At 41.6% G+C, this 16,438-nt stretch overlaps 1 protein-coding gene across 1 annotated transcript in view; it reads left to right on the top strand.

Annotated features, from left to right (window-relative positions):
- Nucleotides 1-16,438, top strand: part of INTS9 (integrator complex subunit 9) — a 943,738-nt gene that overhangs the window by 359,821 nt on the left and 567,479 nt on the right. Inside the window, exon 6 of the mRNA XM_044062717.1 lies at nucleotides 11,782-11,962. Within this exon, the coding sequence (XP_043918652.1) occupies nucleotides 11,782-11,962 (181 nt within the window). The remainder of the gene's footprint in view (nucleotides 1-11,781; nucleotides 11,963-16,438) is intronic.

Here is a 16,438-nt window from a genome sequence, read left to right as displayed (position 1 = left end):
ATGCATGGCTTAACAAATTAAGTTCTTAGTTCAAGTCTTGGAAATTGCCTTACATAGATTTAACTCAGTGTATGTGTTCCTTGTGAATCTTTACAGCTGCAGGTGAAATTCAGCTGTGCAAGTTCTTTAGGTAGTGGGATAAGATAACTTTTGCAGCAGCAGCAGTAGTCAGACTTGCATGCACTTGTTTTCCTTTTTGTAGAGTCAAGTAGCTGGATGGAGAGAACACTTGGGACATGGGGTAGTGAAGTGACAGGGTGCACCAACATGTGGAAAAAAAAAACTGTGTTGGCTATATTACCTGAAGAGGAGACCAAGCTTCATATAGATCCATTTCAGTTTTAAATTATAATTAACTATAATAGTATTTAAACTATAATTATATTATGTCTGTGCTTCCTAAGAGAATGTTAAATATGTTATGGGCACCATTCCCAAGTTACAGTATAACTAAATTTCATGAAATTAGTATTGTTTCTATCTTTGATGTTAGCCAGAAGTGCTCTTCACAGTGTCCGGAATTGACTCCTCCTGCAGTTCATATGGAGTTACATGCATTGGTGTTGGTATGGTTTTACTGGTGGGAGGTGAGCATTTTGAAAATATTAATAGAATAATTACCCAGAAGGAGCACAATATAAAAAAATACCACTGTTGTTGTTGCGTCTTGATGCAGAGGATGTCTCCTATAGAGTCAGCTGGGGTTTTTATAAGTAGGGCAATGGAAGCATCTGCATTCCCTGACAGAATAATAGAGGTAATTGCAAAGATATGTGAATGGTCAGAGGTAAGAACTAAGGTAGGAGGTGTCCTCTTTTCCTTTTATTTGCTTTATATTTAGAGCAATTGGCAAAGGAAATAAGGGACTCACAAATTCAGTGATATAACTGGTATGGTAATCAAGAAAAGTTAGCTTTATTTGCAAATGTTATTATTTGTACTTGATAAATCCAGAAAAGGACATTTTGGTGTTATGGAATGTTTTGAGACATTTTCAAATCTTTTCATGATAAGGTTCATAGGAGGTTACTAGTCTAATTGCCCTAGGGCCTTTACAAGCCTAACCATGTAATAACCCAAGTACCCTTATTGATTGTAGTTAGATGATCATTGTTAGCAGAGCAATTCTGTGATCAGCACCGACTGTCCCTGTCCATGAGGGACATAGGTACCACCCTTGGGTGAATTTATGATCACGCATACAGTTGTCAAGGTTACGCTTGAATAGGGTTATTGAGAAGCTCTGCTTCACGTAGAGTGGGAGCTTATTCCAGAGGAGCGGCAATTGCTGGGAGATGTATCTGTCTCTCCAGCATGTTCTGTTAATGTCACAAGCTAGGTTGAGATCCTTGGAACGAGTTATTCTTGTCCCATTTGATTTGCAGATGTGCAGCATTTCCATTACGGCAGGGTCCGAGACTGTTCTGTAGGCCAGGCACAGGTCGCCTCTCAGCAACCTTTGTGGTAGAGTACAGTGATAAGGCTTTCAATCTTTCCATTTATGTCATGTTTTGGAGGCCCTGGATTCTCTTGATTAGAAACCTCTGTAGTTTCTCCAGTTGCTGCAGGTGTCTGGTGAGGTACATGCAGAAGGGAGCATTGAACTCAATTAGTGGTCTGATAGAGGTCGAGTACAGTGGAGCTATAAACTCTCTGGTCTTGGATGTGATGCTCTTATTTATGAGATGTTCAAGGTAAAATGTTTTTCTTACCACTATGGACATGGTGATAGAAGTTTAGATTGCTGTCAGTATGAGTTTGTGTCGCATCTCTGAGTTTGAGGTTAGATGGGTGCTATCCGTCTATATCATAATTAGCAGGGCCTGCTTCTTTGCCAAAGGGGATAATGAGGCATTTTTTTGTGTTAAGTTTTAGACCGTGAGTTTGTCATCAATCATTTGTCTGTGTCAGCCCTTTCTGTAATATTTTATCATCATTGGGGGACTCTGATTGTGCCCAGTTTGCAGTCATCTGCAGATTTTATAAGCCACAGGCCATCTACCTTCACCTGGACTTCAGAGAAATAGATTCCAAACAGAAGAGGGCCCAGCACAGATCCTTGTGGTATCTCACTGGTAACTCGTTGTGTCAGTGAGCCAGTTTGCTAACCATCTAGGAATGCATGAGTTAATCCCCAGCTGGGAGATTTTCTCTATGATACTTGAATGGGGGATTGTGTCAAAGGCCTTGACTAAATCAAGATAGGCAGTATGTACTGTTTTGCACTCGTCCAGGGCTTTGGTGATATTCTCAAAGAAGTCCACTGGGTTTATTAAGCAACGTCTGCCCTTGACAAAACTAAACTGGGTCAGATCAAGGGTTTGAAGGTTGCCTGTGTTCTTGTGGATAAGGTCTATGATGATTCTTTCAATGGCCTTGCCGATAAGGCTGGTTAAGCTTATGGGTCAGTAGTTCCCAGGGTCAGTTGATGGACCCCTTTTGTGCAAGAGGATTGCTGTTGCTGTTCTCCAGTCTGCCGGGACAAAGCCAGTTCTCAGGCTGTGGTTAAAGCGAGTGCTGAGTGGTTCCACTAGGTTTTGTGTTAGATTTAGTAAGCAGCCTGGGATGTTATCTGGTCCCATAGAGAGTGTGTTTTTGGACATGGAGAGTGCTTGTATGACCTGTTCTTTGGAGATACTTGGTAGAGGACTGGTGTCAGGAATGCTTTGGGGTATGTCAGATGGCAATTTCCTCAGGTTCAGTGTGAGTGGTACCATCCACTATAAGTTTGGCACACAGTTGAGCATTCCTTTTAGGTTTTGGACATAGGTAAATAGTGCCTTATGATTGTCATTAGCTAGGGATGCAATTTAGACTCGTAGGTAGCCTTAGAGGACTTACCAAGGAATCGGATTTGCTTTTTCAAGCTGTGGAGGGCATTCTTCTTCTGTTGAGTAAGTTCCCTCCTGTTCTTAAACCTCAGTTTTTCTTTTGTTGCATAGCTTGTTTATATTTACAGTTCACCAGGATGGCTTGTTTTTTCAGGAAGACCTAGTTTTGTTCCTGTTGGGTACAGCCGAGTCGTTGTATAGGGCATTTGTGTATTTCTCTCCATAGGAGTCATTGTTAGCTATGTCGGCAGGGGCTTTGAAACTTTTTATACCATTGTTTAGTAGGCAATAGTTTGCTTTAGAGAAATTTTTCAATTTTTTTTACTCCTGTGGGAGTGCCAAGTTTGATCTTTACTTCAAATGAAATAAATTTATGGCCTGACCTTACCAGGGTGGGCAACACAGAGGGGGTAGTGCAGTGACCCCCCCATGTTGGTGAGCACTAGGTCCAGGACATTTGAGCCCATTGTGGGGGAGTGGACCAACTGTTCCAGGGCATTTGAATTAACAAAGTCCAGGAGCCTCATAGCAATCGTGTTTGTGCTCATGTAAGTCGCTCAGTCGATGAAAGAATAGTTGAAATCTTCCATGACCAAGGTGTTTGGCTGTATACTGAGTGACTCTAGTTAATTGGACCTGGAGTAGCTCAAGAGAGTTGTACTGTTTCAGCAGTCTCCAGGTGTATTTGGACTTAGTGAAGATGGATATGCCTCCACCTCTGTTTTTTCATTCTTGTTTTGGGGTCTGAATGTGTGAAAAGCATTTTTAGCCTTGTACAGCCGGGGTGCTGTCAATGGCTTTGAAACAAGTATCAGTGACTGCACAAACGTCAGCATTTTCCAAGGTGAAGAGTGTTTCCAGGCAGTGCAGTTTACTGTTTAAGCTCCTAGCATTAAGCAGCATGACCTTGAATTTGTCTTTAGTGGATTTCTTTACATCGTAAATTTTATTGTTTGGACATTACCTAAAAAGGCACTATGGGGGAGATGAGTATCTTTGCCAGTATCCGAAAGCCTTGAGGAGACAAAGTAGCATGGCTGTCGACCCTGTATTCCCAGGCAGATAGATACTGGATCCCGCTGGAGTGACACTAGAAGCTAAGCAAATTATTGAAATCAATCATTTTTTGTCTGTTTTGTGGCATCATCCTAGGTGAAGGTAGAGTGCTACTTAGGGCTAGGGACATACCTGCCTGGTACACAGAATCTGACAATTCAGTCATATCTGTCTTCGTATAGTCCAGAGAGGTATGACTCAAGTCATTCACATCAACATGTATTATGACAGAGTCATAATGGTACTTGTTGCTGAGCAACTTGAATGCATGCATGATTTGATGGAACCTGGTACCTGACAGTGACCATGACCTTTTTCTTCATCTTGGTGAGGGGGACATGTGTGTCTCACTATTGAGTCGCCTGTGACCAGAACATTGTTTTGAGGTGATGGTCTTCGTGTTTCACTGTTGCAGTCATTACATTTGGATAATCTGTTGGCAGGTTGCCCTTAGTGGGCCTGAATATCAAAGTCTTGGGTCCTGCATCAGTTGCTGTCTCCTCTTCCATGACGTCAGGTCATCAGGGCTATAAAACATGCAGCCAACGCCATTTTATTCAGTCTTTCTTGCCATGCGGTGCCCGAAGCAGAAGCAGTTCGCAAGTGCCAGTCGTCCGACTTCTGAAATTTTCGCATTCGAGTTTCAGAACCAAAGTCTTCAATTAAAGCTAAGTACCCTGTTGGGGAAACTTTTTCTTGCTCCTTACCGATGTCAGTAAAACTTAATTGCATAACGTGTGGGAAGAAAATACCTCATAAGGATTTTCATTTGTACTGTATTCCTTGCCTAGGTCCAGATCATAACGTGCCTTGCTGTCGGTTTTGTGCTAGATTTAACCAACGCACTATTAAGCATCTGTATATTTTTGCTTCATAATATTTTGGATCCAGATTTAATTACCCTGAAATGTCATCAGATAGCAATCCGACTACTGGAGTACACAAAAAACACAAAGAAAAAGACAGAGACAGACCGTCGAGGTCCAAAACGACGACAAAGCTTCCCCTAAGCCATTCGCCGGTACTCAGTGAGGTGCTTTCGCAGCCCCTGATACCAGCTACTTTTGAGTCGCAGGCCTGTACCGAGACCCATGTGAAGTTCAGTGTGCTGCAAGATTCTCAAGAGTATTGAACCCGTGGATGTCTCTCCCTCGGATGGGTCCGGAGCCGCTGAGGAGGCACCGGCTTCTGAGGGTGTTTTCAGGCCTCAACATTTTTATATAAAACCGACGCCAGCCTCAAAAACAAAATCAGCTTCTAAGTCTAAAAAACTGACGCATGAGCCACGTGCTGAGGCCCCTATGCCTAAAACAGCAGATGATCAAAATGGCTGAGGACTTAATTACCTTGATCAGGGGTTCCCAACCCCCCTCCCTGCTAAGAGGCCTAGGCAAGACACTGATTATGAATCTTCAGATCAGGTTTCTATTTCTTCTGATTCCTCTTCTGATCGGAATTTTCTATACCACCCAATGAGGATTCAGATGCAGAAGAATCCATTCCATCTGCATCTCCTCCTGAAAATTATTCTTTTGGAGAAACCTTGCATACTTTAAGGGAAAATTTTCATTGGGAGAGTCAGGATTTCTCTGAATCAAAAAAGAGGCTTAGGGATTTCCTTCTTCCTCAGCATAGGCCTTTGGCTATACCTCCGACATTGTGGATGATGTGTTTCGGAATCTAGCATGACTCCTGATTCCCTACCAGTGGCTCCTAGTAAGCCAGACAGATATTACAGGGTTCCTGACTCCCACAAATTTCTATTCAGAAATCCTGCTGCTGATCCTGAAACTATCTCACAGGGTCCCAAAGGTGTAAAGGCCTCTACAGCCAAAAATCCTACCCCCTCTGATAGAGATTCCAGGGCGCTGGATAGATGGGGAAAGAAGGTTTATACATCTGCAACCTTGGCAATTAGGGCCTTAAACTGCCAGTTTCATATGCTTAAATATCAACAGCATGTTATGGGCCTATTGAAACAAAAAATGATGTTGATTTCTGATTGTGCGGAAAATAAAGAATTACAGGAATTATTGCATGCAGCAGAGCAGGTTGGAAAGCATGCTTTGCAATGTGGTTTTGATTTCCTGGAAGCCTCTTGTAGGGCCGCAGTTACTGGCTATGTGATTAGAAGGCATGCCTGGCTCAAGGAGCAAAGTTTGCCTGATCATGTTAAAGCTAAATTGTTGGATGCACCTTTACAGCATGATACTCTGTTTGGTAATGAGGCAGAAGAGGTTTTAAAGAAAATGGAAGACAAAGCTAAATCTATGCAAACTGTAAAAGATTTCTTACAAGTGCAGCCACCCAGATTCAGTAGGCACTGGCCTACTAAAAATTGGTCCTTTCCTGTGTCCAACAGAGCCTCTCAAGGCAAATCCAGGCGCTCAAAAGGCTCTAGATACCAATCACAGGGTTCTTACAGGTCAAAGCAATGGGGTGCCTCCACCTCCAAATCCGGAGGAAACAAAGCAATGGGGTGCCTCCACCTCCAAATCCGGAGGAAACAAAGCACAACCCTACAGTAAGCAGTCTCAATGACTTCCCTCTACCATCACCAAGCACTTATCTTTTGGCAGCCCCCTTGGGGGGGGACAATTAGCACTTCATGCTGAAAACTGGCAGTTAATTACCCAGGACAATTGGGTATTAAACATAGTATCCCAGGGGTACAGATTTAATTTCCATACTTTGCCAATTCCAAACGGTTGGCCAGATCTGCCACAAAATCAATGGGCAGAGGCTCAGAAACAAGTTACATCCCTCATGGATATGGGGGCTATTCAACCAGTACCAGAACAGGAAAAAGGACAAGGTTTTTATTCAAGACTGTTCCTGGTACCCAGAAAAGACGATGCCTGGCGTCCAATACTGGACTTATCAATTTTGAACACGTTCTTGGACATTCCAAGATTCAAAATGTTGACTTTACAACAGCTACTGCCCATGCTGGGCAAGAACGCTTGGTTAGTGACTCTAGACGTAAAAGAGGCATACCTGCATATCCCAATAAGGGAATCATGCAGAAGATACCTCTGCTTCACGGCAGATTTTATGCATTACCAATTCTCTGCATTGCCCATTGGCTTATCTACTGCACCCAGGGTCTTTACTAAGTGTCTGGCACCAGTAATTGCATTTTGCAGACAAAGAAGCATACAAATTTATCCTTACTTGGATGACTGTCTCATTCAAGCAGAAAACAAGGACATTCTTCTTCAACATCTGGATTTTGTAAACAAGCTTCAAACATGCCTAGGATACACAATAAACTAAAAGAAATCACAAGTGGTACCCTCTCAAAAAAATTACATTATTGGGTGCAAGCTTGAATACAGCTGCCCAGATGGCTTACCTTACATCAGACAAACAAAGGCAACTGACGATATACTTCATTATCCAGGACAACTACTGATAAAGATGGACAACACCATGGTTATGTGGTACATAAACAATCAGGGGGGGGTACACATTCGTACCCCCTTTGCAGACTAGCCATGGCATTGTGGGGGACAGCCTTGACTTACCAAGTACATCTTCAAGCTCAATTCCTGCCAGGAAAACAAAATACTCTGGCAGACGACCTAAGCAGAAACCTCATGGACCCTCACGAGTGGAAACTGGATCCACATGTCTTCAGCATGGTAACACAGAAATGGGGGAGCCCAGACATAGATCCATTTGCCTCTCCCCAAAATTATCAACTGGACAAATTCTGCACAAGGACTTTCTTCAACTTCACTATTTAAAAAGAAACTCAAATCATACCTTACAACCCACTGGCTATGTCCCTGTACTAACCCTGACTAGAGTATCTCTCACTGTTAGCCTTGCCCAACATCATTTTACATCTCTCTTTCTTCAACTTTAAGGCCACAACCTTCTAAGCTGACTTATTGTACCTATGAACAACAGAATTGTACATCTTACTGTCTTATAAACAAGTTACTACCCTTCATCTAATTCTTCCAATCTCATTTTTAAGTAGTTTGTCCTCTTGTTCCTGCTCATTACTTTGCTTTGGGTGTCTACCACATACTTCTAAATCCTTTTCTTTCTTATAAGTGGGGGAAAACAAATGTTACCATGGAACACATGATATTGTCTAACAAGCTTCCTGTAATTAAAGTTTAATGTTCTGTTTGTGTATGTCTTCTATGTGAAGCTTTTCTCCCCGAGCCTCTACTGAAAATGGACATATATCCAGCTAGACTAGCCCGGTCAACAAATGTAAAATAAATAAATAAATCACAGACAAGCATGGGAAGTGGATGCCCTATTCTTCAGTTGGAAAAACTATCCGTCTACGCCTTTCCTCCTCTGCCTCTTCTTCCCAAGGTCTTACTAAATGTCAGACAGGAAAAAATAAAAATGATCCTAATTGCTCTGGACTGGCCTTGCCAGTACTGGTACCCAATTCTAAGGAATATGTCTGAACTCCCTCCTTGGTACTTGTCTCAAATACCTCATCTACTGTCTCAGCAGAACAATCAAATTCTGCACACTCAGCTCCAAACTCTGAACCTGGCAGCATGGCTGATCATGTAATTATTCAAACAACATCTCAGTAAATCTGTGATGGATGTCATTTTGGAAGCCAGAAGGCCTAGTACTAGAAAATCTTATGCTGATAAATGGAAAAGATTCTGTCCTTGGAACCAAGCACAAGGAACGGACACAGCAAAACCAAATATTCCTCAGATTTTACAATACTTGACTGAGATGCTTGACTAGGGCCTATCTTTTTCTTCAATAAAAATCCATGCCTCTGCCATCTCGGCTCATTACAACACGGAGCCTACCATCTTTTCTCATCCTCTGCTAAAACAGTATCTTAGAGGGGCCAAAAATTTAAGGCCTCCCAGAAGATCACCAACTCCTGCATGGGACCTCAATTTTGTGCTGGAAAAACTCACCCTGCCTCCTTTTGAACCAGCAGCTACTGCGGATATAAAGTCTTCATCTTGGAAAACAGCTTTCCTTTTGGCAATCACTTCAGCGAGAAGGGTTTCAGAACTACAGGCCCTCATGACTGTGGAGCCTTTTATTACATTTTACCTGGACAGGGTGTCCCTCAGGACCAATCCTTCCTTTATGCCTAAGGTGGTATCCAGTGTGGCTCTTAACCAAACTCTATTCACCTGCCAACATTTTACCCAAATCTGCAGAACAAGGGGGAGCGGGATTCTGCATTCATTGGACGTACACAGACAACTAAGATTCTACTTAAACAGTACCAAATCTCTAAGAAAGTCTGAACAACTACTGGTGGCATTTGCTGTAGGATCAGAGGGGAAGGCTATATCAAAACAGACTATTTCTAAGTGGATAAGCCACTGCATTCGTTTCTGCTGCTTCAGGTCACATTCCACTGGAATCAGGTCACATTCCACCAGGGTTGCCTCTATCTCAGCGGCCTTTCTCAGAGGAGTTCCAACCAAAGACATTCTAGAAGCTGCTACTTGGAGCTCTGTTCATACTTTTACAAAGCATTATCATTTGCCTGTCTTCTCTAAGTCCAGGGCAGGCGCTGCCACTGCAGTTCTGCAGGGCCTTATAGCCGCTCCTAATGCTATTTAGTTCCATCCTCCCATCCATAGCTTTGGGATTCTATCCAAATGTAATAACTGCAACAGTGAAACATGAAGAACATAGTACAGTTGTGTACACTTACCATAAATGTAGATGTTCGAGTGTATTCACTGTTGCAATCCGGGTTACCCACCCGCCATCCCCCTTTTTTCTAGAACTTCTCTTTCCTTCACTATATTCTAAAGCCTTTGTGGTGTATATGTTTTTAGATAAAGGTAAAATTTTATGTTGCTAAAAGTGCATTTACATATATTGCTGTTTATTTAAAATATCATTGCATTTAAAATTTATACATTTTCTTTTATTTTCTTCTTTTAAAGGAAATTAGGTGGGAGCTTCACCCCCAACACCCTCTTATGTGGGGGGCTGTGCCCCGCACACCCCTACCTTTATATAACAACTACAGGGTCACACGACTTTGGGGAGGGGGACAAATCACTGTTAATTGCCATGAATACTGGTTTTCAATCAAATGTGCTGTCGATCAAATGGGTTTTGATCAAATGTGCTGTCGATCAAAAGTAGTAGATCCAAAATATGACAACTCCCCATCATTGTATACTAAGAAAACATAATCATTCAGCTCCCTTGCTATTACAATGAGAAGCAGAATTCCCTTTTGTTTGCTGGCTCACTTTTTTGTTGGATAATCTTATTTCTTCCTTCTCCTGTTCTACATCAAAAAATATCTTTGATCCTTAATGAAAAATGTTAGGAAAACTGCTAGCTACAGCAGCTTGAATCTCACACTTACCTTTTGACATTTCCTGATTGCTAGGATAAACTTTCTTCTCTTCACACTGGTGAACAACAAATAATCATTTTCCACAAACCCTCTGTTGTCCCCAGTGCTTAATACATGCAGTTTTGCCAGAATCAGCTTTTTCTGCTGGTATGAGTACATCCTGACTAATATAGGTCTTGGCTGCCTTCTCATGGCCATGTTTGGAAGTATGCGCACAGTGTGCTCTTTAAAATAACAAATGCTGGGGAGAACACCAGTCCAGTTCTTTGTTTTTACTTTTCATAAAATTAATACGTCCTGTTTAGTCTAGTTTTGGTACAGCAGAAAATCACGTTTTTTGAATGCTCCCTGTCTTCTAACTTTACTATTTTTGAAAGTGGTTGTCTTGGGAAACCTCACACTCGGCTAGCATTTTCCTCATTTCAACTTCTGACTTCCTTAGTTTTGTCAGTTCGTTTGACTAGCTAGCTAAAGCTTCTTCTACTTTTCCAGCCTTTTGTTATTTGAGAAGGCTATATTCCTTCAGTGTTTCATTTATCTTGAGCACCTTTGAGTACTTTTGATTTATTTTTTCATCTACATTACTGGCAGCCATTTCCTGTACCAAAGTTGAAACCTGAACTGCTTTTTCCTGATTATCTGCAGGATTCTTCCCAGTCAGAGTGTTCTCCATCTCTGGGTGATTTTCTCTCTCATGTTTCTTCTTTGTAGGCTTCCAGGTAGTGTAATCACCAACCTGTTGATCAGTCTGCACCATATTGGAAGTTCTGTATAAGAGCTTAATTGGTAGTGAATAATGGCCAGTTGAAAAGATTTATATGTACTGTAGCATTTGGTACTGGTCTATCACTTTCTAAGCTGGTTTGGTAAACAAATGATGTTAGAATATCTATTATGAGGTTATAAGATGTATACTTCGGGTGCAGATAGGTAATATTTGCTTGTCTACAGAACAATTTACTAAATTTTATTTGGATCCCTTTCTGTACAGTTTGTTTAGAATGTTTTTATTTGGTGTATAATGTTGACTTTATTCATATGAAGTTATCTAGGTGTAAGAATGTTTGTGCCTGAGAGAATAATCATCTCATTGAAAATATTGATTAGAAGTTGTTAAATAGGCGACCGTTTAGCAGTTTATAATTTGATATGTGTTATGCAAATGTAGAGCTTTTACGAATAGTGAAGCTAAGATGTAGTGTGAAGCTTGCTGTAAATGTTACTTGGGTACAGTAGAGTTGAGTATTTAAAAAAAAAAATGTCTGCTTACAGATGGTCCTCAAAAAAAGTAAACCACATCTGTAACTAACTGCAGAGGACCCTTTGATGGTCAGTCAGTACAGTGAGCACTTTTATTTGTTGTTTGCCTGTACTTGAGACATAGCTAATGTATTGGTGATACTTGTTGCTGATGGAGGGGATTGAGAAAAGTTACAGAAATAGAGAAATATGGGGAAAAAATCAGTAAAGCATATTAGATTTTGATCCTTTACACTTTATTGTATTGGTTTGTGCGTGGTATTTGTTGCTTATTTGTATATATGTTTCTTTTTTCAGCTATGACTGTGCGCAGTGGGGGCAATGTCTTGGTTCCTTGTTACCCTTCTGGAGTGATATATGACCTTTTGGAGTGTCTTTATCAGTATATCGACTCTGCAGGCCTTTCCAATATTCCCTTCTATTTTATTTCACCTGTGGCCAACAGCTCACTTGAGTTCTCACAGATATTTGCAGAATGGTATGTTAATTGTTCATTGTATTTCATGTGTCGTCTTTTCTGTCTTTATTTTTGTTCACTAACCAGATTTTCATTCCCACTATTTCGTAAGCATTCTTCCATGATAGCTCTTGTTGACCCCGATCCCTTTGTAATGGAAGAGTTCAAAAAATGTAGTAACTGGGATGCAGTATCTCCACTATCTTGGGTTAATTTCTTTAGGGTTGGTGCACGTAATCCTGCTGTAGCCTGGCTTCCCCTGGACTCTATCTCATATAAGTCTGCAGGAACAATCTGGAAGCTCACCTGAGTGTTTAAACCCCCTGCAGACAAGGACTAACACTCTTAGGTTGGTGATGACAGGCTTCCCTTAGGAGGCAAGTGAGCATGGAATCTGCCATTGGTGGTTGCAGAGAGACAAGCTCAGTTCAGTTGGGTTATGGCCCACCATCCCCCTGCCATTTGTGTTGACATCATATATGAGACTAAAAGTATCCATGAAGCTTAGTTACTCGGAGTAGTTCTGTCCCATGCCCTGAAGCAAAATGCCCCCAGGCCCTCCCACTTATTCAGCTCAACTTGCTATTCTCCTGTTCTGGCCTCCACTAGAACAAGACAAGTGGTCTAACCCTGCACAGACATAACCCCTCATTACTCTCTCCTCTGAGGAAGGAGAACAGAACTAACTTCATCAGTCCTTTTCCTGTACCCTGCAGCTCCAAAAAGCATCCATGCCATCTTTGAACTCTGGTCTTGTGGATTTAGACAGGACTTTATCTCTTTGCCAACAGACTTTTCTAACGAGGATGCATTTTTTTTCCATGTATATGTGCATGTATATGTCTGTGTGTGTGTGTGTGTGTGTGTGTGTGTGTGTGTGTGTATGTATGTATATATATATATATATATATATATATATATATATATATGTGTGTGTGTATATATATATATATATATATATATATATATGTATGTATATGTATGTATATATATATATATATATATATATAATATATACACACACACATGATGCATTCTCAACTGCAGTTAAGGTTTCTTTGTGAGTTCTGTATGAAGGTTCCAGGTTTGTAGTAGTGTAGTAATATCTAAAACCATTGTCATTGTTCATAGATTCATAGACTGTTACTAGGCTAACAACTCGGAGGTCTTTCTAAACCAGCCAAGTTTTCCGTGAAAGAATAATGATGTCTTGTATCCTAATAGGACATTGAGGGCCAGGCATTTACAAGCTACCTCTGTCCAGACGGGCCATGGGTGTCAGGCCTGATGTAAATTTCCTATCCCCCATCTACTTGTCTAGATTGTGCTTTAAACTGGGTAATTGGCAAACTCAGTCTCACATGGATGGGAAGCCTGTCACATAGGAAGGGCAGTCTCTGGGACACATGTCCATCTCTCCAGCATGTTCTGTTTAAGTCACAGACAAAATTCAGGTCCCTAGACAGTGGTTTTCTGGTACTCTTTGACTTATGAATATGTAGGAGATTTGTAAGTGTAGGGTTTGTGGATGGCTTCTAAGGCAGGCATATATCATCCCTCAGCAATCCGTAAGAGACTGAGTAGAGGGAAAGGGCTTTAAGGCGCTGTGCATAAGGCAGGTTTCTTACGCCTTAGGATCATAGAAGGTTACTAGGCTAATGGCCCTGGGGCCCTTCATAGGTGTTTGCTAGGCTAATGACCACATGGGCCTTTTTAAGCATAGCCATGCATCCCAAATCTCTGACAAGTTCTGATACCTTGATAAGTGTAAGCAGGGGTTTGGAATATGAACCATTTACAGGTTACCTGTGTCCATTAGAGACATAGGTGCCAAACCAGGGATGAATTTCCAGTTTCCTATCCAATTGTCCAGGTTGCATTTAAATTGGGTTAGGTAGGAACTCTGCTTCTTCACATGGATGCGGAGCCTGTTCCATAGACATGGTTGTCTCTGGGATACATATATCTCTCCAATAGGTCCTCTCCAGCAGGACCTATTTATATCACAAGCAAGGTTTAAATCTTTAGAATGGGTAATTCTGGTGCTGTTTCTTTTGTGGATATGCAGGAGGTCCATCAGAGTGGTGTCTTGACAATGCTCTGTGTGCCAGGCATAGAACTCCCCTCAAAAGCCTGTAGGAAACAGAATACAGGGATATGGCCTTGAGGCGATCTGCATAGGACATTTTACTTGCACCCTGTATTCTTTTAGTGAGGAACCTCTGTGGACGTTCCAATTGTTGGATATGTCTGGGTAGGTACATTCCAAAGGGGGCATTATACTAAATGATAGGTCTGATGAATGCCGAGTACAGTGGAACAGTGACTTCCTTGGACTTAGATGCCATATCTCTGTTTATAAGTTATGCAATATAGAATGATTGTAGACACATAATGGTCAAAGGCTAGATTGCTGTCTGTGTGTGTCCCTAAGTCCCTGACTACTGGGTCAAATCTAAGGGATGTGTTGTCAATATGATAGTTACCAGGGATAGATGACTTCCCAAAGGATACTATTATGCATTTCTTGGCATTTAGTCTTAGTCCATGGCTCTGACACCAGTTGTTTGTCTGTGTCATCCCCTCCTGGAGAACATGTGTGTCAGTGTGAGATTCAATGACAGCTCCTAATTTGCAATCATCTGCAAATTTAGTCAGCTAGAGACCATTGACATTGGCCTTGACTTCTGAGAAGTGAATGCCAAAAGTCTAAGGACTGATCCCTGAGGGACTTCACTTGTGACTGGCCTCTTTGTAGAGGTGGACTCCCCAATTCTGACTTCCTGGGTCCTGTCTGTGAGCCAGTTGGCTATCCACTGGGTGACATACGGGTTTGTATCTAACCTCTTGAGTCTGTCAGTAATACCCAAACAGGGTATTGTGTCAAATGCCTTTGCCAGGTCAAGGTAGGCAGTGTGAACAATTTTTCTGTCATCCATTGCTTTGGTGACCTTCTCAAAGAAGTCCACCAGGTTGAGTAGGCATGATCTGCCCTTGACAAAACCAAACTGGGTTGGGTCCAGTGTCTGGAGATTTACTATACCTCTGTTGATCATCTCCATGATAATTCTTTCCATGACTTTACATATAAGACTAGTGAGACTTATGGGTCTGTAGTTTTCAGGGTGTGTAGATGGCCCACCTTTGTGCAGAGGGATGACAGTTGCCTTTCTCCATTCATAAGGTATGAAGCCTGTTTGGGGGCTACAGTTAAATAGTAATTCCAGAGGCCCTTATAGGTCATGTTTTATGCTATTTAGAAGGGAACCTGGGATATTGTCTGGGCCCATTAATGCAGCATTCTTAGTCTTAGAGAGAGGCTTAAATTTGATGCTAAGGAATGCATAATTATACCCTTTGCGAAGTTAACCTAATTACCATGTTGATAATACACCCCTAAAAGTAGACCCAGTGGTCAGGGATCTGGGTACACACATAGATTGTAGCCTTACCTTTGACCACCACATGGCTATAGTTGTGAGGAAATGCTTTTATGTTGTGCAGTTTATAAGTAAGGTCATGGCATATAGGTCCAAAGAGGTCATCATCTCACTGTACTCCACCCTTATTAGACCAGTCATAGAGTACAGTGCTCCCTTTGATATGTGCCTGACCAGGCATATGCAGTAACTAGAATGACCTCAGAGGTTCCTTACAAAAATAATACAAGATGTAACAAACCTGCCATATGCAGAGCACCTTAAATCCTTTTCCCTCTACTTAGTCTCCTGTAGATTGCTGAGAGGGTGATTAATGCCTGGTTTACAAGGCATCTGCAAACCTCACACTTATGAATCTCCTGCATATTCGTAAGTCAGAGAGTACCAAAAATATAAGGTCTAGGATTTGAATTTGGTCTGTGACTTAAGCAGAATATGCTGGAGAGACAGATGTGTCCTAGAGACTGCCTCTCCTATGGAACAGATTTTGCATCCATGTGAAGCTCAGTTTCTCTGTTAGCTAGTTTAAGTGCAACCTAGATCAGTGGATTGGGAATAGGAAATTTTACACCGAGCCTGGCACCCATGTCCCTTATGGACATAAGTAGCTTATAAATGCCTGGCTGTTGATGTCCTGTTTGGAGAGAGGACTTCATTATTCTTTAGGGAAAACTTAGCTAGGCTTAGAAAGGCCCCCAGGTTGTTATCCTAGTAACAAACTGTGAAATGCCCTGGAGCAGCTACTTTGCAATCCCACTAGGGGAACAAATATCTTAGATCTGTTACTCACAAATATGGGAGAGTGCTGTACCCCCACAGTGTGATGTCCTCACTGGTAAGATCAGATCACAAAGCGATCTCCCTTGAAGTAAAGGTAAAACTAGTCCCTCCACCAAACTCCAAAAACTTTAAGAACTTCTCTAAGGTAAATTACCCCATTTTAAGGGATAGCATAGCTAGTTTCCAAGCTCCCCAAATCCAGAAAGCACAGAAACCTATGCAGAGGTGTACACAAGTCCTGTATGACCATATAAACAACTGCATAGAAATGTCAGCA

This window comes from Protopterus annectens, chromosome 2.part1 (genome assembly GCF_019279795.1).
Source record: "Protopterus annectens isolate FY-2018-M chromosome 2.part1, PAN1.0, whole genome shotgun sequence".
NCBI classification, from domain to species: Eukaryota; Metazoa; Chordata; order Ceratodontiformes; family Protopteridae; genus Protopterus; species Protopterus annectens.
This window is presented reverse-complemented; position numbering and strand designations above follow the sequence as displayed.